Genomic DNA, 23,559 nt, shown 5'->3' with positions numbered 1-23,559 from the left:
TCCCTCATATGACTTGTGTCTTGTGTTTTTTGCGGCGGCGCGCGTGCCGGCCTGGCGTGGTCAGTTTCGTTTCGGTTGTATTGGTGCTGCGTGTTTCTCGCTCGCGATATTTGTGAGGTTATAACTGTTATAAGTGCAATTATATTTCTTTCGGGCTATATGTGTGTTTCGCGCTATTATTTGAGAATTTGTGAGTGAAATCATATTTCTTGTGCTCCGTAACAAAAGTGTTTTTAGTGTTTTATTTGTGTGCTGTGTGTGTGATTCGGGCTATTGTTTGTGAATCGTGAATGCTATTATAATTTCTGTGCTAGTGAAGTGAAGTTTTTTGTATTATTATTGCTCTGTAGACGTTATATGGAGAAATGGAGGCGGTGTCCACGATGCGACGGGATCGCGACCGATTAATGCTTTTTCTCATTAATTGTCGCTTAAGATTTTCTAGTATTTGCTCCTGTTTCAGTTTATATAGGTTCACCTCATAAACTTGTCAATGGTTATTATAGTACAGTCATTGAAGCTGAAAATCAGCTGTAACCTCCGAATTCTTTGAAACGGCATGGATTTGCATGAAAATTTAGAATAAGGCTCATCTTAGGCTCAAGTACAAAAGTGATATAAGCCCGATTGACGCTTTTTGTTTTTTAGGGGTAAAAACTACCCCTAAGTGGAAAAAATTGAAACAATTAAGTTTTAAGCATTTTATTGATAAAAATCTTGTTCAAGCACAAAGATTAAATAATGTTCCATGTTCTCGAACATGTATGATATATTTGATCTTTTCGACCCCAAAAAATAATGATAAAAAATTACTTTTTAAAGATTTGGAATGATTAAATCGTGCAATTATTTAAAATAAAAGTTACCTTATAGCTAATAAAATAATTTATCCCTTTGAACCCCTAAAAACCACCCCAAAATTATTGACAAAAATGATAAAAGATTACTTTTGAAAAGCTTGGAATGCTTTAACGGTGCAATTACTTAAAATAAAAATGTCATTGGTTTTTTTACCATAACTCGGTTGCATATAAAACCTTTTAAGTCCTTCGTTTTTTAAAGGGAAATAATCAAAGGGCTCGAGACTCGAGTTTTTTCACTAAAATGGATACTTCAAGCGGCGATATCTCCTTTATTTTTTATGATATAGGAATAAAAAAAGCAAAATATTTGTTGAAGAAAAAGCTACATTTTTGTTGTCTATCATTTTTTACGTATGTTTCATAGTTTCAGAGTTATTATATATATAAGGCAATTTTTTTTAATAATGAAAAATACGTTTTCATCTTTTACCGTACATTATTCAGAAAATACGCATTCTAAACCGGTCTATCTTCCGGATCGTATGAAAAACACTAAAACAAAACTAATTGTAAAGGGTTTATGATTAATTTTAATTCTGATGGAAATGGTGCAACGTTTACTGCTCATTATTTCTTAAAAAATATGAGCAACCCATCTGTTTTTGATGATAACGTCTTCAATTTTGCTCTAATTAACTTTTATAAGTACTCATTTTGAAGGTCTTTTTGAGTACTACAAAAAACTCCAGGAGCGTTATACACGTAAAATTAATCTTTTTTTTCCGTTATTTGACGTTGAATACATCGATTCGAATATTCCCCCAAAACAAATCCCTTCCACTAATCATATTTCGCTTTGTATAGGACGTACCTACAACACTTTTTAAAAAATGAGTTTCTTTGTTTATTTATAAGTTACGTAGCTTTTTAGTTATTCGCGAAAAATACTTTGAAAAAGTGTTTTTTTCACTCAAAATTACAAGTTTTCAATCGTGAATAACTAAAAAACTATTGATTTCTGGAAAAAATTCTTCGAATATTTTTTGCTCAAAATTTAATTCTCTATTGATTTCCAGCTTATCCAGCTTCCAGTTATGTTTGAAAAAAATTTCCACCCCCGAGAAGGGAGAAGAAAATTTCAACCCTCAACAGGGCGGAAGCGTCAATCGGCGCTATGTCACTAATGTTCATTGACCTTTTCTCTAACTATCTGCCAAATTTCAAGTCGATCGGTTCAGTTTCAAAGAATTCGGAAGTGAAAAGCTTCAATGACTGTACTATTAGTTAAGGAAATATAAGAAGACTGATTTAAATCCGATGGATTATTTCATACGGCGCAGTTGTATTGCCAGTCGATAGCCTCGAAAATCTAAGAGGAAGACACAGGCACATATTACTAACATGTGGTCCAGGCGTGTCCAGAATTAACTCCACTTCAGTGTCGGTCGGCCACCAGTTTCATAATTGGAAGATGTCGAGCTTGCTTACAAACCCGAGGCATTCAATTTGAACAAAGTACTTGATAAACAATTTATTTTCATTTTGATATTACTTTTCCATGTTCCATTTTTAGTTATAATTTATTGTGTTTTAATTACTTTTAATAGACTCTCATTGCTATTAAATGTCTTAATTAATTTCATCAACAAGGTATCTATTACACGTGAAAATAGTTTATGGTTAATTAAGTTACTGATACTTTTGCCATGTCATTACTTAATACAAATTCTGGATTATCCATATTAACTATGCATATCAATAATAAAATGATAGTAGTAACTTCAGTAAACAAAACAAATGCAAAATGTAAATTCATAGATAAATAAATAAAATAATAAAATAAATAATTTTTTTTTAAAACTATGGTAAGAATGAAAACAATTAAACTATAGAGACAAATTCTAACAAAATATCTACAAATTCTTTGAAGTTACTTCAGGTCTTGTCAGATTATTGCCATTCACTACACATTTTTAAACCGATTTTTCTCGAAAACGGATTACTTTTTTTATTACATTTATTATTATATAAAACATTACCTTTTTTTTGATAGAATCTATCAAATTTTACTGTTTAAATTTGAAAATAGTAACTGAATTTTACCCAAGACGGTTCAAGAAATCTTTTATAAAATGCTTAGATCCGTTTTTCTCGGAAATTAACCATTTTATCTAAAGAAATAAGGAGTGCCTTTTTTGTAGAGGAAATGAAGGTCTATCATATGTTGGCATCTGAATTTGAAAATTTCAACAAACAAAAAATAGGGGCAAATTTTAGCCGACGACCCCCCTAATTGAGACGCCCCTGATTAAAATTGAAAAATTTTATGATAAACTATTTATTTCGACTTTTAATGAGCGTTCACGATGTCAAAATTAATAATTTTGCTTCAACCCGTTTTGGATATATTTAAAAAAATATAATTTTTTGAGGCCCCATTTAGGGGGTGTAGCTCATTTCTCGACCCATGTTTATATGAAAACATATTATTAGTTTGGCAACAGAATCAAATGGTAAATTATCGGACACTAATTATGAGACACCTTGTATATCAAAAACGAAGCGTTTACGTCCCTATGTTTAAATATATTTTTTACTTATTTTTCCATGAGGAATATCTCCTCAGAATCTGTCGACTTAATCCTGATAGATCCAGTAGATAATAGATCATTCATCGATTGTCTCAGATATTAACGAGAACTAATAATTTTGAAACCAGTATACCATCAGTATGTCTGGTGAATGGGATCCCCCGGGTATGTAATTCAATACCAGCCCGTGAAGTAGTTATTTCATACAATATAACTATGTTGTGAATAATATTTAGATTCATCGCAATGTCGCAGAAAAATTTCATAGTAAATCACCTGTTAGTATACAGGGTAGGAAAGTACCGATGGTCTATCTGAAGTTACGTGAGAGCGATAAAGTAAGCCATAGAAATCCATGCGATAGAGAAGGATGGCTATAATGAAGGCCTCTCATAGTCACCGCCCGTTTCGCCCTTCCACAAATAAGATCCACTTCTTATTTGTGGAAGGGCGAAATGGGCGATGACTATTAGACGCCTTCATTATAGCCATCCTTGTCTATCACATGGATTTCTATGGCTTACTTTATCGCTCTCACGTAACTTCTGATAGACCATCGGTACTTTCCTACACTGTAGAAACCACAGTTGAATGCAGCATAACCAAATGACAGATATTAATCCAAGATATGGAAAACAACAATTTAATACCAATATATAACGAGCGTTCAAATAAAAACGTGGTCGAAGTTGGCTCTGACACATTGGACGTAGGGAGTAGTTTATAGCGACCGACTTAACCTCATTTCTCAACGAGCTGTATAGCAGCTGTCAATTTCAATAACGTTAATGACTATATAACTTTATTTTAAAGAATAATCGTGATAACAATAACAAACAATTAAAGGAGTTGCGGAAAGTGTCCCCCTCCTTGTTATCACAATAAATTAAAGCAGCTGCTGAAAGTGTCCCCCTCCTTGTTCCAAGCACTTTTCACACCTGTTCCTCAAAGAATTAAAGACATTTTCTAAGATGCTCGGGGTATTGTTAATTTCACGAATCTTGTCTATAAGTCGAGCCTGCAGATGGTTTAAATCAGGAATAGGCGGTTCAAAAATAGTGTTTTTAAGGTAAGGCCACAAAAAGAAATCACATAGCATAATATCACATGACCTCGGTGGAAATTCATGTTCAGCATTGAGACTTATTAGTCGATTTTGGAAAACTTCCCTCAACATATTCATCGTCTCGCCTGCCGTATGTGCCCTTGCGCCATCTTGTTGAAAGTAAAAGTTTGTAATTTCGTTTTCTTCCAGCTGGTTAACAAAAGGAGCGATAATTTCTTCTCTATACATTTGCGCAGTAAGAGTACCTTTTAAAAAAGTAGGTCCATAAATCCTCCTTCGATTGAGAGCACACCAAACTCCAATTTTTTTAGCGTGTAGAGGGCCCTCGACAAAAAAAGTTATCTGGTTTTTCAGAAGACCACATTCTCATATTCTGTGAGTTTACGTAACCACTTAAATGAAACCAGGCTTCATCAGAAAAAAAGGTGATATTATGAAGTTCACCGTAGTTGTTTAAACACCATTCACAACATACAGCCCGTCGCGGAAAATCAACTTCATGAAGTTCTTGCTGACAAGTTAAACGATAGGAGAACAAACGCAAATCTTTTTTTAACACTGTGTGGCAGGTACCGACTGATACTCCCACCATTTGTGATAAAACACGTACAGAAGTTCTTGGGGCATTTTCCATTATTTGTTGGACATTTTCTTTTAATTCTTCAGTCCGCTTTTTAGGTCGGCCGCTTCCTTCTTTTCTTGTTACACTGCCCGTTTCACGAAAAACATTAACACAACGCTGAACTGCACTTTGAAAAATTTTGTACTCAACAACGCCGGGAAATTGATTTTGAAATTCTATGAAACATTCCTCAATAGAATACTTCCATATTCCATCAATCTTGCGTCCATTTCTAAAGTAGGACTCTATGATAAACACTTTTTGTTCTTGAGAAAACACCATTTTAAACGCTTTTTAAAACGAAAATATTCAAATTGATAGCGGCGATATAGCGCTTTGACAGATCACGTTTAAGTTCATTTGCTATACGCTACGCCCTACGTCCAAATTTTCAGAACCAACTTGACCACGTTTTTATTTGAACGCTCGTTATATCGCCTACGTTCGTGAGTGCAGTTCTGTATTGTCGAAATAAGGGTAAAAGTTCAACAAACTTACATCAAAGTGCTATTAATGCAGTAAAAATGTAAAGCACCCAAATAAAAGAGAAACAATCACTGACCTAAAGCTAAGTTGATTGTGCATTGCCTGTCACACACGACACACGAACCAATCCGGCCAAATTGAAAAAATAGTACAAATTAATGATTTAAATCAGATGAAGAATAAGTTCAACGAAACGCTGGTTTCCGTAAATGTTTAAAGTACCTGAAATCTGGTTTGAAAACATTAGAAATATGGAAGCCGACATAAATAAGAGAGTAATGACAACCACAGGATTATTAAATTCAAACTGTATTCTTAAATAAGACAGAAGTAAACAAAAGTACAAAATTAAAAAATGTATTAAATCATCTTGGTCTCCACATTAATAAGTTGCTAATAAAACGTGGTTCTGAATCAAAGATTAAAGTTCGAGATAACGGTCACAGAAATATCGAAGATAAGGAGGCAAGCTTAAAAAAAGTAAAATAAAGAAAGAAGTTTTTCTTTGCAGTTCTCACATTAGGTGCGGAGGACACTTAAAAGGACAAAGAGAATTCAATAATACATACTTGCAACAGAATTTTAGATATATGTTCCGCATCAATTATGTAGGTTTCTTTATGGTGACAGGGTGCCCCACCGGGCACTCCGTCGATCGATATCTAGGAAAGAACTGCTCCGAAAAATTGAAAATTTCCCTGGGGCGAACACAACTAAAATATTTGGAACTCTCCAGCACTTCCGGTTATACCGGAAGTCGACACTAACTTCGTTATTTTAAATGGGACACCCTATATATTTTTGCATTTTCGGCTTCTACGTGAAATTTGAGGGTCACTTTATTCAAGAAAAATTTGACAGATGCAAGGGTCCACGGAGATGCTAGTAACTCTTTTCAGGAGTGTGATATCAACTGGATTTTTGGTACCTACAAAGAGCATAAATAGCACTAAATTACGGTATATCAACAAATTAAAACATTTAATACTAATTGTAAGTGTTTCATTTTTGCTGTTAATTTTGATAATTTCAAGCAGCTATAACTCTGTTAACTTAAATGGAATACCCCGTATGCAGATTGAAATTCCCTTTCAAGCCATATAAGCATTGTTAGGGTTGCCGTTACTACTTTTAGAGATATTTGCAATTTTCTATTTTTTTGGACACTTTTTTTCATATCAGACCTGTTGTCAAATTGGCTATGACCAGAAACACTCCAAAAACAATTGAAATAACTTGACATTTGTCAAGTTAGTTGTCAAATTATTGTTGTGACTAAATAGTTTTTTGCTGAATATTTAGATAAAAATGCCTGGGGATCGTTTAAATTATACTAATGAGAATTGTCTTAATTTGTTTGTTATTTATGGAAAAATTTATACAATTTCTCTACATGTTCTTGAAATCACTTTGTCACATTTTCCATAAATAACAAACAAATTAAAATAATCTTCATTAGTTTAATTTAAACGATCCCCAGGCATTTTTATCTAAATTTTCAGCAAAAACTATTCAGACGCAACAATAATTAACATTTGTCAAGTTATTTCAATTGTTTTTGGAGCGTTTGTGGTCATAGCCAATTTGACAACAGGTCTGATATGAAAAAAAGGTGTCCAAAAAAATAGAAAATTGTAAATATAAAATATAAAAAAGTAGTAACGGCAATTGTTTTTGGAGCGTTTGTGGTCATAGCCAATTTGACAACAGGTCTGATATGAAAAAAAAGTGTCCAAAAAAATAGAAAATTGTAAATATAAAATATAAAAAAGTAGTAACGGCAATATTGGCTTGAAAGGAAATTTCAATCTGCATACGACAGAGTAAAAAAATACAGGCCGTTACATTTAAGTTAGCAATGTTATAGCTGTTTGAAGTTATCAAAATGTAACAGCAAAAATGAAGAGATTAAATGTTTTAATTTGTTGGTATACTATAATTTAGTGTTACTTATGCCCTTTGCAGGTACCAAACATCCAGTTGATATCACGCTCCTGAAAAGACCGTGGACCTTCGCATCTGTCAAATTTTTTCTTTAAATATTAATATTTCAAATTATATAACTTCCAGGTATATGGAATAATGGATAAAGTGACCCTCAAATTTCACGTAGAATCCGAAAATGCAATAATATATAGGGTGTCCCATTTAAAATAGCGAAATTGGTGTCGACCTTCGCTATAATCGGAAGTGCTGGAGAGTTCTAGATATTTTAGTTGTTCTCGCCCCAGGGACATTACCATGTTGCCAAATTTTCAAATTTTCAGTATTTTCCTAGATCTCGATCGACGCAGTTTCCGGTGAGACATCCTGTATAGTTGTTGAAAAAACATCGAGGCAAAATCAATCAAGAAAGTCGACATTACTCTTTGTAGCATATAAGAAAAAATAAAGGTGATATAGTCAAAATGACCAACAAGAAACAGCAATTTTGAGAAAACAAGATGATAAGATACAGTATAAACTAAGTATCTATAAGTAGGATCGTACTCGATGCAAAGTAGAGGAAAAAGTTGTCGGTCTTTTATCAAAGGAAAATCGTATCATCATTTTTAGGAGGCGTAAGATGAACAATTTCAAATTTAAAATGAAATTCAATGTTAAATCTGAAATACCTGAATAACCTGGCGAGCTTGATCGTAAAACAGAGAGCGCTTCCAAAAAACGAGTAAACAACAGTGGCGCGTACAGAGGTAAAATGTAGTACATATGTGGAAATGAAAAAACAAATTAGATAGAAATAGTTTATGAGAATAAAGGAATTTTTGTAGGAACAAGGGTGCCAGACGTGAACTGATCCCTTCGTCCTTTCATAATGTATAAAGAAATTATTCAATTTCTAAAACCTTTAAAAGCGTATGGCACTGGATCCCTTGACAGGCAATGATTTATTACTTTGCATCGAATATGATCCTACTATGTACGTATTACAGTTGTTCTTTAGAATTTTTCATTTTTAGGATGCTGATTATGTAAGTAACATCACCAGTAACGTGAATGTCGTGAAGATTAAGTTATTAAATAATAATAACAGAATATTTACAAAATATTTGTATTAATATTTTTTTTAATATTTTTTTTAAACACGAACTTACCATACCTATTATTGCACGAATAAAATATTGTTACAGCGTCTCCTCATTTTTAACTCAAATACGAATAAATTCTTGATTCTATCTAGAAAATTCAGCACTAAACGGCATTACGAATAGTATGAAATGATATTTTAAAATTAAATAGATCTATCACAATCGCCGAAAATAACGGTTACATTCATAAATTAAAATGTTGCAATAAGTTTAAGCTCGGCAAACAACAATAAGTATATACTATATTCGCAGAAAATACTATAACAGCGCCATACAATGGGTAGACGTATCCCTATATAATTTCTACATCTTATACTAATACAGTTCTTTATAACTTAATAGTTTATATGTACTTTGTGAAAATGCTTATCATATACCTATCGAATGTGCTTATCATAATTACCTTAATAGTTTATATGTACTTTGTGAATATGCTTGTCATATACCTATAGAATGTGCTTGTCATAATTACTTGTAACATTTTGTTTTCTTCAACTCTATAAATATATGTTAGAAATAAGAACATTTAACTTGTACAAGCACTTAATAAACATCCTGTATATAAAATGGGTTACGTTTTTTTTTGTCTATTGATTTCAGGAAGGGGAATGAACCACCTAATTTTGGGAATATGTCTACCTTCTATACTGTGTATTCTAGGAGAGGAAAAACTCTTTTTTTTGTAAAGTTTATGAGAAAATGTCATTCTTTATAAAAATGTCTGCTTATCTTCTTAAATGTGTTACAATTTTCTTGATTTTATATACAGACTGACAAATTTTTTGAATAATTTTAAAATGACAAAGCAAAGTACCAAATTTTTTGTAAATGTGAAGTTTAAATTGTTTTGGAAAAGTCATAATTACTTCATATCAATTTAATGGTTTTAATCAATAGTATAAGTCACACAAAAAAGTCCAAACCCAAGAAGTGCAGATGTCATTTATGTAGGAATTCCATACGCTGAAGACGATCCTGTAGTTAAAATTCATGACTTGCTGATGAATTTCGGAGAAAAGTGAAATTTTTTGGGCCAAAACGCCCAAATATGGGTCATTTTCGTAATATTTTGGCCAATTTTCATTCATTGAAAATTCTACGAAAATTATATACAATAAATAAATGGGAACGTGTTCGAAAAAACGCTCGGACACGTCGATTGGTTTTTTTGGTAGAGCATTTTTTTCAATAAAAACTGTTTATACAGGGTGTGTCATGTAATAGTGGTCAATACTAATTTTCTCATTTTAAATGCAACACCCTGTATATTATTAAATTTTTTGATTCTTCAGAAAATTCTAGACATATTTCAAGTAAAATACATACATATGTTCAACTGTTCCGTAAATATTAATTGTTTTCAGATTTATTGCAAAAATTAACATTAAAAAAAGAAAATTATTTGATTACAGAAATTCGCTACAACACACTCAATACTTCTTTCCCATTTAGCTCTTGATAATGAGAAAATAAGCAGAAACTATTTCAGCGTTCCTTTTTACTGATATAAAATAAAAAAAGCTTTGTTTACTTTTGTTTAAAACGCCCGGCCTTAGCAACGTAGCAGTACCTCAACCGAATATTTCCAAATCGGTGGATAAGGAGGCGAGGATCGATGGAATGGCCAGTACGATCACCTGACCTGACACCATTAGACTTCTTCTTATGGGGATATGTAAAAAGTATTGTATACAAAACTAAACCCCTCGATTTCGCTGACCTAAGAAGACGAATAACGCTTGCGATTAGATCGGTCAAGCAACGTTAGAAGAAATTTCTATTTAAGATTAGGATGTTGCCAAGCCGTTCGCGGCGAGCATTTTGAACATCTCCTACATTGACATTAATGTTTTTTTAGCTTTTTTACATTATCAATAATTAAACAGTATTACTTATTAGTTTTTGAGTGTGTTGCAGCGAATTTCTGTAAACAAATAATTTTCTTTTTTTAATGTTAATTTTTGCAATAAATCTGGAAACACATTGTACGTGAAATATGTCTAGAATTTTCTGAAGAATCCAAAAATTGGATAATATACAGGGCGTTACAATTAAAATTAGAAAGTTGGTATTGACCACTGTTACACTGTTTTCTGGAAAAAATGCGCAACTATAAATACCAATCGACGTGTTCGAGCGTTTTTTCGAACGCGCCCCCATTCATTTATTAAATTTATTCCATTTGGCTGATACCCACTGTATGTTTGGACAAAATTTAGGAAAAAAATCTATTTTAACACATATTAAAGTCAGTTTTCATCAAAATAGTTGATTTTCTGAGAAATAACGAGATGAGTAAATTTTACTAATGGCGTCGTGTTCAGTACCTCAAAGTACTATGAAAATGTAATTTTCGGGCAAAATTTAGGAAAAAATCAATCTTAACCCATATTTGGGCCAGTTTTCACACAAATAGTGGATTTTCTGAGAAATATCAAGTTCATAGGTAAATTTTACTAATGATATTGTATTCAGCGCCTCACAATACTGTGAATATGATATTTTTGGATAAAATTTCGGAAAAAATCTGTTTTCACCATATTTGAACCAGTTTTCACCAAAACAGTGGATTTTCTGAAAAATATCGAGGTTATAGGTAAACTTTATTCATGGCTTCGTGTTCAGCACCTCAAAATACTACGAAAATAATATATTTGGACAAAATATAGGAAAAAAAAAACAGTTTTGACTAGTGATGTAAATGGTAAAATGACAAATTGTTACTTACATATATTACTGTAAAATTACCGTAATATTACGCACCGCGAGATAACGGATGTAATTTATGTAATTTTTGTAACTTATGTTAAATTACGTAATTTACTGTAATTAATGTTAATTTGCACTTAATTTTAAATATCGCGCCAATTTCAATTTTGACATTTAAGGTTTTATAACCTTTCTTTTATTTTAGCAATATTAGCATTCATTCTGAAGAGTATGGTAATAGTGAGGATGAAGACCAGGATTATACAAGCTCTAATAGCTGTTTTACAGACAATTTATTCATGAATAAATTAACGAAGTTCTTCATGAATTAATTCAGGAATTTATTGGTAAACAGTGTGGTTTTACACTGCTACAGATTTTGTCAAGTTTTTTGACGCATAAATAAGTTCTACCAACAAATCAACTTCAAATATGTCACATTTCCACTCATAATTGTAGTGACACAACAGCGGTACCGTTTTGACACATATCATATAAACATTAGTTTTTGTAAGTAACAAATCAGTAAAAATAATGCAAAACTAGTACGACGCCACACAATTATTTACATATTCCAATAACGTAACCTCATTACTGATTTGAGACAGGAAATCTGTTGGATTGGTACTTCTGATCTTCACGAAGAAATTGACGAAAATTAGAGTATGTTCTAATTCGTCAAGAACTTGATGAATAAATTCATGAAGTTATTTGACAGTAGACAAGAAATTCGACAAGTGTAATGCACCAAGCATTGCACTTGTCCAATTTCTTGATGAAGCGACTTCATAATTCATCAATAAATTGTCAATGTAAAACAGCTAAAAGTATAAGGTATTACCTGAAAGAAATGAAGGTTTGAGGCAAAATGTTTCACTTGAAAAGGTTTGTTTTTCGTTGTTGCATTTTTCGTTCATAATTTTCACTAAAATTTAGGTTGACCATGCAAAGGTCGAACTGACAGAAATAGATTGAACGAAAGAGGTAGAAAAGGAAACAGAAATAAACGATGAAGAATTAAAAACTGTTAATTGTAATACATTCTACCAAAAAAGGCCTATGTCCCAGAAAAACAAATGCTTAAAGAAACGAAAGCTGTTTTAAATNAAAGAAAATTATTTGATTACAGAAATTCGCTACAACACACTCAATACTTCTTTCCCATTTAGCTCTTGATAATGAGAAAATAAGCAGAAACTATTTCAGCGTTCCTTTTTACTGATATAAAATAAAAAAAGCTTTGTTTACTTTTGTTTAAAACGCCCGGCCTTAGCAACGTAGCAGTACCTCAACCGAATATTTCCAAATCGGTGGATAAGGAGGCGAGGATCGATGGAATGGCCAGTACGATCACCTGACCTGACACCATTAGACTTCTTCTTATGGGGATATGTAAAAAGTATTGTATACAAAACTAAACCCCTCGATTTCGCTGACCTAAGAAGACGAATAACGCTTGCGATTAGATCGGTCAAGCAACGTTAGAAGAAATTTCTATTTAAGATTAGGATGTTGCCAAGCCTTTCGCGGCGAGCATTTTGAACATCTCCTACATTGACATTAATGTTTTTTTAGCTTTTTTAGATTATCAATAAGTAAACAGTATTACTTATTAATTTTTGAGTGTGTTGCAGCGAATTTCTGTAAACAAATAATTTTCTTTTTTTAATGTTAATTTTTGCAATAAATCTGGAAACACATTGTACGTGAAATATGTCTAGAATTTTCTGAAGAATCCAAAAATTGGATAATATACAGGGCGTTACACTTAAAATTAGAAAGTTGGTATTTACCACTGTTACATAACATACCCTGTATAAAAAGCTTTTGCTGGAAAAAATGCGCAACTATAAATACCAATCGACGTGTTCGAGCGTTTTTTCGAACGCGCCCCCATTCATTTATTAAATTTATTCCATTTGGCTGATACCCACTATATGTTTGGACAAAATTTAGGAAAAAATCTATTTTAACAAAATATTAAGGTCAGTTTTCATCAAAATAGGTGATTTTCTGAGAAATAACGAGATCATGAGTAAATTTTACTAATGGCGTCGTGTTCAGTACCTCAAAGTACTATGGAAATGTTATTTTCGGGCAAAATTTAGGAAAAAATCAATTTTAACCCATATTTGGGCCAGTTTTCACACAAATAGTGGAGTTTCTGAGAAATATCAAGTTCATAGGTAAATTTTACTAATGGTATTTATTGTGTTCAGCGCCTCACAATACTGTGAATATGATATTTTAGGATAAAATTTCGAAAAAAATCTGTTTTCACCATATTTGGACCAGGTTTCACCAAAACAGTGGATTTTCTGAGAAATATCTAGGTTATAGGTAAACTTTACTAATGGCTTCGTGTTCAGCGCCTCAAAATACTACGAAAATAATATATTTGGACAAAATATAGGAAAAAAACAGTTTTGACCCATATTTAAAATCCATCCCCTAAATCCCCTAAATCCATCGGCAAGTCATGGATTTTGACTACAGCATCATGGTTCAGCGTACCGAATTCCTTCGGAAATGTGGGTCTCTTGGATTTGGATTTTTCCTTTGTGTGCCAGTGTAATTGATTAAAATCCATTGAATTCAAGTGCAGACCTGGGACGCCATAAAATTTTACTGCATATTCCTGTTCCTGTTACTGATATATCGACTCATCGCTGAATTATTCTACTTGGTGTTTTAATTTTAGAGTTCTGTAATAAAAATCGAGAAAATAATTCCATTTCCAAATTCCAATGTTATAATACCAAGTAAGATTTCATAATTTAAAATAACTCTGAATACGGAATAGACAAATTTAGTAAAATTTTATAATATCCTAGAAGTCCCAATCTGAATTCAATGGATTTTTATTAAAAATAAAAGTCTTCCTTCTTCAGAGTACAATCTTCGGACACATCCAATAAATATTTTAAGTATAATTCTATTTAATATTCTGAAAATTTAAAAGTTACCTTCACTTCTGAAATGTAAACAATCTGCACGGGTCGTTCACTCGTCCATATGACGGTCAGTTCAACGACCCCGCGAGATTTAACCACCTTCCGCCCCAAACGGTCTAATGAGGAGAAATCGATAGCGACGCAGTCTTTCAGTTCTGGTTTACCTGTTCCTTGTCTGTCGTAAACCTTACCCCGTCCGGGCGAGCGGAATGGAGGCGATGCCGATAGTCCCCTTGGACTTGCATTATCAAGATCACGAACGGCTATTGACCCCTCCGCGTAATTTTCTTTATTAATATTTAATAAATCAGGATATCGTTTAAATAATGTTAAACCGTTTTACATATTTATTATTCATTGTTTAATGACGATACGGAAGAGGATCAAATAGATATAAAAACATTTCCGGTGACTAAATTTCTTATATTAATTTACAGGGAGTTTTTAAAATTTGATGCCATATTGAAACAGGAAGTAGGAAATATTGTTTTAATAAAAAGTTTCATAGAAACGCTTGATACTTAAAAAGTTATATTTATTCATTCACTTAAGTTCCGTGAATATTTCAGCCATCATAGAATATTTTAAGCATGGCCTTTTATTTAAAAGAAAAAGTTAAATAGAAATCAACTATGCTGGCTAAAGGAAGCTCAAGGTTTTTGAACTATTTAAAGTCGGCTGACTGCTATCTGGTAGACAGACAATCATGATTTTTGTTTTGCTTTTCGTACGTAGTTTGTTTTAAGAATAATTACTTGTAGTGTACGTTATTTTCTTTGTACAGGGTGATTCACTGTAGTTTGACCCCACCGCCTTTAACTTTTTTGTTTTAAGTTATAAAAAAATGTGAAATATAAACGTTGCACGAGTTTTTATGAATTTTTCAAACATGATAGTAGAAAAAAAAATGAAGTCCACACAAAATGGCCGCGGATGTTAACTTTGTTAAGTTAAATTGAACACCCTGCATATTTTTACATATTTGGATAGAACGTTCCCTGTTGAGCATCGTCATGTAGGGTTTGTTGGGTCCATCTCTAACAATAAACGAGATACTATTAGAAAACGAAAAGAAGGTTTTTTTACTAAGAAAATAAGACATCTTGTAATTGTTAAACCGCTTTCAGCCATTTCTGCCTTTTTCCAATTACGTAAGGATTTACAGAGTTAGTTATAATATATTTTGACAGATCGGACATTGATATGGTCCAAAATGCGTATAGGTGCTTTAGCTAAATCCCACTAATTAGGCCGTGAGAGGCCTAATTACTCATGGACAATGTTATATGGTAGACCGTGACAGTGACAGGTAATGTCATGACAACATTGTTATTGTTTGACAGTTTATATTATTATTTAATTAAAATGGGTTACACAGAAGTAGAAAATTGAAATATTATAGGAATTAAAATAGAGCAAAGTTCTCCATACTCTAATTTAATTCTAAATAATTTTTTACTTCTGTGTAACCTATTTTAACTAAATAATAACAACTGCCTATCAATAACAATGTTGTCAACACTTTACTACTTGTCACTGTCACGACCAACCATATAATGTCCATGAGTAATTAAACCTCTTATGGCCTAATTAGTGAGATTTCCTTACGTTGCCTATACGCATTTTGGACCGTATCAATGTCCGATATATCAAAATATATTTTAACTAAATCTGTAAATCCTTACGTAATTGGAAAAAAGGCAGAAATACCTGAAAGAGGTCGCTTATTGTTAGACAAAAAACCCTATATGACTATGCTCGACAGGGAACGTTCTATCCAAATATGTAAAAATATACAGGGTGTTCCATTTAACTTAACAAAGTTTTATTTGGACTTCATTTGTTTTTCTACTATCATTTTAGAAAAATTCATAAAAACTCGTGCAACTTTTATATTTCACATTTTCTTATAACCCTTAAAACAAAAAAGTTAACGGGGGAGGGGGGGTCAAAATATAGTGAATCACCCTGTACAAGAATCTCAAGAAGTAAGGCATCAGAAAAATATTTCAAACAGTTACCTATTGCGATAAATATACATTTTCAGCACGCCCCATTGGAGGAAAGGAAGCAAGTATAGTTCAACCATGNTGACAGATCGGACATTGATATGGTCCAAAATTAGGTGCTTTAGCTAAATCTCACTAATTAGGCCGTGAGAGGCCTAATTACTCATGGACAATGTTATATGGTAGACCGCGACAGTGACAGGTAATGTCATGACAACATTGTTATTGTTTGACAGTTTATATTATTATTTAATTAAAATGGGTTACGCAGAAGTAGAAAATTGAAATATTATAGGAATTAAAATAGAGCAAAGTTCTCCAAACTAGTTTAATTCTAAATAATTTTCTACTTCTGGGTAACCTATTTTAACTAAATAAAAACAACTGCCTATCAATAACAATGTTATCAAGACCTTACTACTTGTCACTGTCACGACCAACCATATAATGTCCATGAGTAATTAGATCTCTCACGGCCTAATTAGTGAGATTTCGTTACATTACCTATACGCATTTTGGACCGAATCAATGTCCGATATATCAAAATATATTTTAACTAAATCTGTAAATCCTTACGTAATTGGAAAAAAGGCAGAAATACCTGAAAGAGGTCTAACAATTACAAGATTTCTTATTTTCTTAATAAAAAACCTTCTTTTCGTTTTTTAATATTATCTCGCTTATTGTTAGACAACAAACCCTATATGACTATGCTCGACAGGGAACGTTCTATCCAAATATGTAAAAATATACAGGGTGTTCCATTTAACTTAACAAAGTTTTATTTGGACTTCATTTGTTTTTCTACTATCATTTTAGAAAAATTCATAAAAACTCGTGCAACTTTTATATTTCACATTTTCTTATAACCCTTAAAACAAAAAAGTTAACGGGGGAGGGGGGGTCAAAATATAGTGAATCACCCTGTACAAGAATCTCAAGAAGTAAGGCATCAGAAAAATATTTCAAACAGTTACCTATTGCGATAAATCTACATTTTCAGCACGCCCCATTGGAGGAAAGGAAGCAAGTATAGTTCAACCATGGTTAATGGTCAATGTGTGAAAATTCCAATTTACACCCAATTTAGCAGAAGCATGTCCTGTACAGTGATTATTAATTTTTATTTACTGATAAAAAATATCGGATTTTTTTTTAAATTTAAAATTCCGATTAGTTCCGAAGATATTCGAAGGAAACCAATTTTCTGCTATTTCTTTTTTTAGTCGCATTCCACTTATTTTTCAAAATTTTAGGACAAAAATTTGCAGTCTGATATTAAATGATGTAAGGAATCGATTTTTGCTGTCAGTATTAACATATCTCTAAAAATGTGAGCGGCAGTTAACTCTTGTTTTATTATGGACGCCATATTGAATTTTTCCTTCATTAGAAGGAAAGGGAAATTTTCTTTATAACCATAATTTATGAAGTTTTCCATAAACAAATAGCCAATATATTGAATATAATTATGATTTTAATCAAAAAGTAGTCATGTGAAAGATTTGACTTTTTTCTATAAATTAATTTAATATTTTTTACTTTTAATAGATACTTTTTAACACAGCAACCTTTATTTACATAACAATAACGAGAGCTGCGAACAAAACAGTATACAATTAAATGGTAAAATTAAATTTTATCACAAATGTCGGAACTGCATCCCATTACTATTTATATACTTCTGCACCCATTAATAAATACTTGAGTTGTAGATTGAATCATGTCATGGATGTATTGACTTTATCACTCTTGAAATATTTATTCTCTATTCTTCTTCATTGTCGTATCGCTTTGTGTGTAGCTGAGCTTTAACACAACGATAAAAGAAAATGTCCATGATGGCCAAGTCAGGACTTCTCGATGGCCAAGTAACTCGGTCATCAAGTGATGGTGCACTTTGAACATGTGTGATAAAATTTAAATTTACCATTTAATTTTGCTTTGCATTATCTATGATGTTTTGTTCGTTGTTCTTTTTATTGTTATGTAAGTAAAGACTGCTGTGTTAAAAAGTATTAAAAATAAGAAATATTAATTTGTTTTTTTTTAAATTTATAATTATATTCAATATTTTGGTTATTTATTTATAAAAACCCCATAATAACCCCATAAATTAATATTGACAGCAAAAAATAATTGCTCGCATCATTTAACATCAGACTATACATTTTTGTCCTAAAATTTTGAAAAACAAGTGAAATATGACTAATAAAAGAAATAGCATAACATCGGTTTCCTTCGAGTATCTTCGGAACAAATTGTATGTTTATTTTTGTGACAATTTGCATTTTCCCGTGAAGGTGAGCATGTTTCGTACTTTTTTTGTCTGCAATAATAAAGTTTTAGTTATGTTATTTTAAAGACTGATTTAGTATTTAGTATGCGCTCATAGATATACGCTCAGAAAACTGGTTTTTAGTCAAATTTATCAATACGCTATGAATCAGGAGGTGTTTAAAAATTTAAAATTCATATTTCGCAAGACTAACATTTCGTGATAAACCGTCTGTTTAGTCTTAATCGATTAAAAACGATTCAATTTAAGTTTTTGGATTTTATTTTCTTAAATAAACAGCCGTACTTGAAATTTTTTTCCAAAAACGTCTGCAGATAGCTGAAACTTAATTAAACTGCCACAAGTGACGCATCAGTGAAGGCAAAATTCAAAATATAAATTTCAAACGACAAGGCCCTATTTAAAAAAAAATATATTGGTGGTGATAAATCAAAAACAAAACGTTGAAGAGCGACACTGATATTTCCTTGAGAAACTTCATAAAAAGTTGCCAAAAAGGGGCTTATTCTTCTTTCCTTTCAGTTCTTCTTCATTAATCTCTGTGGAAATCATATTTAAATATAAAAATCAATTTTCCTTTCATACAATATTCAATATTCAATATTCAATACATGTTTTCAGTAGAGAACATAGAACTAACGATTTACGATCTACTATCCTACATTAAATTCTAGTTTAGTATTTTTACAAACGACTAGTGGCAATCTGCCATCATCATCCTTTAGAAACTGTGGAATATGTCCAAATGAAATTTTGCAGTAGGTACATATTTGTTAAATCGCTATCACTTACGTGTAAATTTGATGTCAGGTTTGAGGGGCTGCGGTCTTCTCTTATTTGGTGGTAATTTGTCGTTTTCGATTTTCCACATTTTCAGGCATTGCGGTTCGTGGATGTAAATCGAGTTGACCGTGAAAAGTTTCCCGCAGATGTAGCAAGGAAACAGAGGCGGTTTCTTCGCCGACTTCGGACGGTCCTCCTTCTCTTTTTCGTTTTCGATAAGGGATCGTTGCTGTTCGGGTTCGGGAGTCACTGACTTTTTTTCTGAAAAGACATATTTAAAAAAATTCAACCAATGTTTCAGTTTTTACCAACGTTAAGTATTTATTAAATCTCCTTATAAAACTAAAATTTGATTAAAAGTTTATATACATTGTGTTAATTAAAGGTTAGATAAACATGGCTCCACAAATCGACAGTTTTCGAGACGTGTTGATATTTAAAAAAAAACTGTTCCAAAATATTTCTGAATGCGTTTGACGCAGAATGATGAAACTTGGGGTAATAATTTTTTACCTAATTAAAGGCAATAATCCACTGAATTAGATTACAAATACGTCCACCAGTGGAAGAGGTATCGCTCTCATTGAAAACCGCAAAAATTCTACGCCACTGGATATGTTCTGTAGTATTTCAAACAGAAAATATGCCTTTTTCATTTTATTCGAAAATCTGGCCTACTCGTTTCTCAAAAATAGTTCAATGATTTGTTTTCTAGAAATACAATTTTAAATACAAACTAACCATTGCAAGTTTGATAAAACTAAATGGCGTAGTTTAGCACTTTGTTAGAGGCAGCAAGCAGTGTAGGTACTGGTAAAAAATGGCGCTGATTATTGTCTCAGATTTTTCATGATTACGTTGTATTTAATATCGTATATTTAAAAACAAATCATATGAACTGCTGAAAAATTGCGAAAATAAATATTAAAAACAGTAATACATGGTTCATTTTTCGAATGAAGTAAAAGATATATTTTTTCTTAAAAGCGCCATGACAAGTTAGATGTAATGACATCCAAAATATTCGGTTTTAGTGAAACAAGTCCCGGTATCTCCGCCACTGGTACAAAAAATTACTTTAAATTAGGTAAATCATTAACTTAAGTTTCATCATTGTGTATAGACAATTAACACCCTGTATAGAGTAGTCCAATTTAACGCGGATTTTCACTTGTAAAAGCTCCACTGCGATTGAGACCCTGAAGATGCCAACAGTGAAGATGGTCGAAACGTTTGGAAGCATTGGATGCGACCCCTTACTACGGAACATTTCAGAGGACCACTATTATCTTATGAGCGGTTTCATCCGTAGCAACAAACAACAAGAAATCAAGATCAGAGCCTATGGATTATAATTTAGTTTAGTTTTACAAAACAGTGAAGTTTGATTAAAATACCCCAACTACTCGAATGATTACTGCAGTAAGAAATTTATGCAACATGAAATAAAAATATACCTACCTATAATTTACTATAAATAAAGTACTTAGTGTTGTGTAGACTTTTGCAAAATCTCTACTAAAAAGTGTTAAAAATCGAAAGATGTTCTTAGTGAGTTAAAAATAAGCTTATATTTATATTCACGAAATTTTGAAATTGAAACTACTCAAAATTCTCACTAAAATAATTTTTTAAAAGTGATGGAATCAAAATAAAATACATTTTTTCTGAAAGTCGATAACTTTCCAACTAGGCTAACTTGCGTTAAACTGGTTTATTTTCTGTAAAGAGACTTAGAGTATAGGCCATTCATTTCCGGACACCCCGTATGAATGTAAGTTATAGCGTATGTATGGCATACTGATGAGAACTAATAAGTTGGAAACCGATTTACGTCTGATGATTCTGCTGACGAAAGATCTTAGCTGTTTACTAGATATTGCGGGTGCATTTCATTGCTATGTGATCCATAAAATAGTTGTTTTTTACAATATCATTAGTTAAATAACCCTGTATCAGTTTTTTTTATTGAACTTTTTCGTACTTATTTTAAAATACCTTGTACGTTTAAAAACACTTATTTAAACGCAAATGATTCGTGGTATTTTTTTTTGTTTTAAATAAATGTAATTTATTTAGTTATAAAAAAATACTTTATCTGTCGTATCTAAAATCTACAACGAAAAGGCTGGCAGGAAAATGCACTTTATAAATTGTCCATATCGTGTGACTTTACCTGAAAACCTTGAACCGGACAAATTGCTTTTTCAGGAAGGTTTCCATGAATAATTCGTTGCAGGTAAATCAGATATTTTAAATATTTTTTATATATTGACCTTTAGTGCGCCCCTCTATAAATATTTCTCTATTAATCGGAAGAGAAGGAAATTATGCAGTAATGTCCTGATTTTAAGCGCAATTTATGTCACGAAGTAATTATTCAGCTTTGCTTTAAACTAGAACATCTATTATTAACCACAGGTTTCTGTCAAAAATAAAATCATACCTACTAATACATAAAACACTTGATTTGTGTTGAAGTTTAAGTATAAATGAAGAAAAACATTTCAGCATACAAATCAATGGGAAAATGACGGTATTTGTGATTTCCGCTATTTCAATAAATAATAATAATTAGTACACATCGCCCCAAATATCGTCTGAACAAATAAAGGTAAAGAAATTTTGTAATCACACGTGAATAAAATGACATTCGACATGAAAAATCTAACCAATGGATTTTTTACATAACTTAACGTTTCGCTATAAATTTTGAAAGATGCTAAATTTTATTATGAAATTCTCCAATAATTTAAATAAAATCAAGCAGACATTTGGTAAGTGATAACAAACTGGTCATTAACAAAGTTACTTCAGTATTCTAGATTAAAGAGGTACTCTTGTCTTGAGTGACTAGGGTGTACCGTATATGATAATGATCTATTTGAAATGTTTGTGTTTTTTTTTGCACGATAATTACAAAATTAGCTTATTCTTAGCTAATAAATATTTAGTAGTTGGCTTTGGAACGCAGATAAAGTAATATCCTATAAAAAGTTGGATTTTTTTATTAAATAATATCACAAATTGTCAAAAGTTATAACAAAGCAACGATTAACAAAAACAAACAAATTTTATAACATATGCACTACACGGCGGCCATTACTTTCAGTAATTTCAACTTTGTTTCTCTAATGATTATCAAGCTGTGTTGAATTCGTGCCCAAAGCTGATCATGTGTTTGTAATGGTTGAGAATAGACTAATGATTTTAGGTATCCAGATACAAAAATCGCAAGGATTTAAAAAGGAAGACCTTGTTAACCAAGCAACTAGACCCCCTCTTCAGTTTCAAAGAATTTGTAATTTCGTAATTAGATTTTTCTCGAATACGGTACACTCTAGCAACTCAAGACAAAAGTACCTCTTTAATCTAGAATACTCATAAGTTTTCGATTTTTATTTTAAAAATACCAAAAAGTTGAAGATAAAAAAATGTAATTAAAAATGTCAGCTGACCCTCCTAAATGTAACGCCTATGGTTACAATTAAAAGATCATTTTTAGATCAACAGGCTCCGCATCAAAGAGTTAACACATAACCTAAGCTTGAATGAGCCCTCCCACCCTTAGGAACCATTTTTGGATAAGACGATTATGTCAAATCGATATGAAATCACCCTAGAATTTGCTGTCTCGTCAAACTAGACATGCTACGATTATGGGTTAAAAAATCTATTAACAAATACGACCAAAAGAAATTGATTTAAAATATTTTCAAGTTTGTAACTTCACCGCTAGGGAACGCAACTGCTACAGTGTTACAGAAAATTGTCGATTTTTCGAAATTTCGCTTATATAACCTAAGTTGAAAATACATTTTTTAGATACACTGTTAAACCCTTCACAAGTTTTGTTTGAACTTTTTTTTTGGTTTACCATAGCGACGTCAGTATGAAGGACGCTATCTTGAAATTTTTAAATTGTCATAACTTCTAAATGCCTTAATCGATTTCAATAAACGATGGCTCATTTTAAAGAACTATTAATAAAATTTATTTTTGTGATATAGGAATGAAAATATTATTTTCCTGCGCGACGGTAGACGGCCCTAATGAGAAAAGTTTTGTAATTATCTCCGTTTACTAAAAAAATTAAATGCAATATTATTTTTTTTCATGGCTTTATAGACCATTCATTATGGAAAACA

The 23,559-nt window shown here is 31.8% G+C and overlaps 1 protein-coding gene across 2 annotated transcripts in view; it reads right to left on the bottom strand.

The window, feature by feature from the left end:
* LOC108913016 (zinc finger protein 474-like) overlaps nucleotides 1–23,559 on the bottom strand; it is a 129,713-nt gene that overhangs the window by 34,850 nt on the left and 71,304 nt on the right. For both annotated transcript variants that reach the window (XM_018718469.1, XM_018718470.1), the window contains exon 7: nucleotides 19,421–19,672. In XM_018718469.1, coding sequence (XP_018573985.1) covers nucleotides 19,421–19,672 — 252 coding nt within the window. The remainder of the gene's footprint in view (nucleotides 1–19,420; nucleotides 19,673–23,559) is intronic.

Source organism: Anoplophora glabripennis, unplaced genomic scaffold (genome assembly GCF_000390285.2).
Source record: "Anoplophora glabripennis isolate ALB-LARVAE unplaced genomic scaffold, Agla_2.0 scaffold907, whole genome shotgun sequence".
Taxonomy (NCBI): Eukaryota; Metazoa; Arthropoda; class Insecta; order Coleoptera; family Cerambycidae; genus Anoplophora; species Anoplophora glabripennis.
The sequence above is the reverse complement of the archived record's forward strand: the minus strand, read 5'-3'. Positions and strand labels throughout refer to the sequence as shown.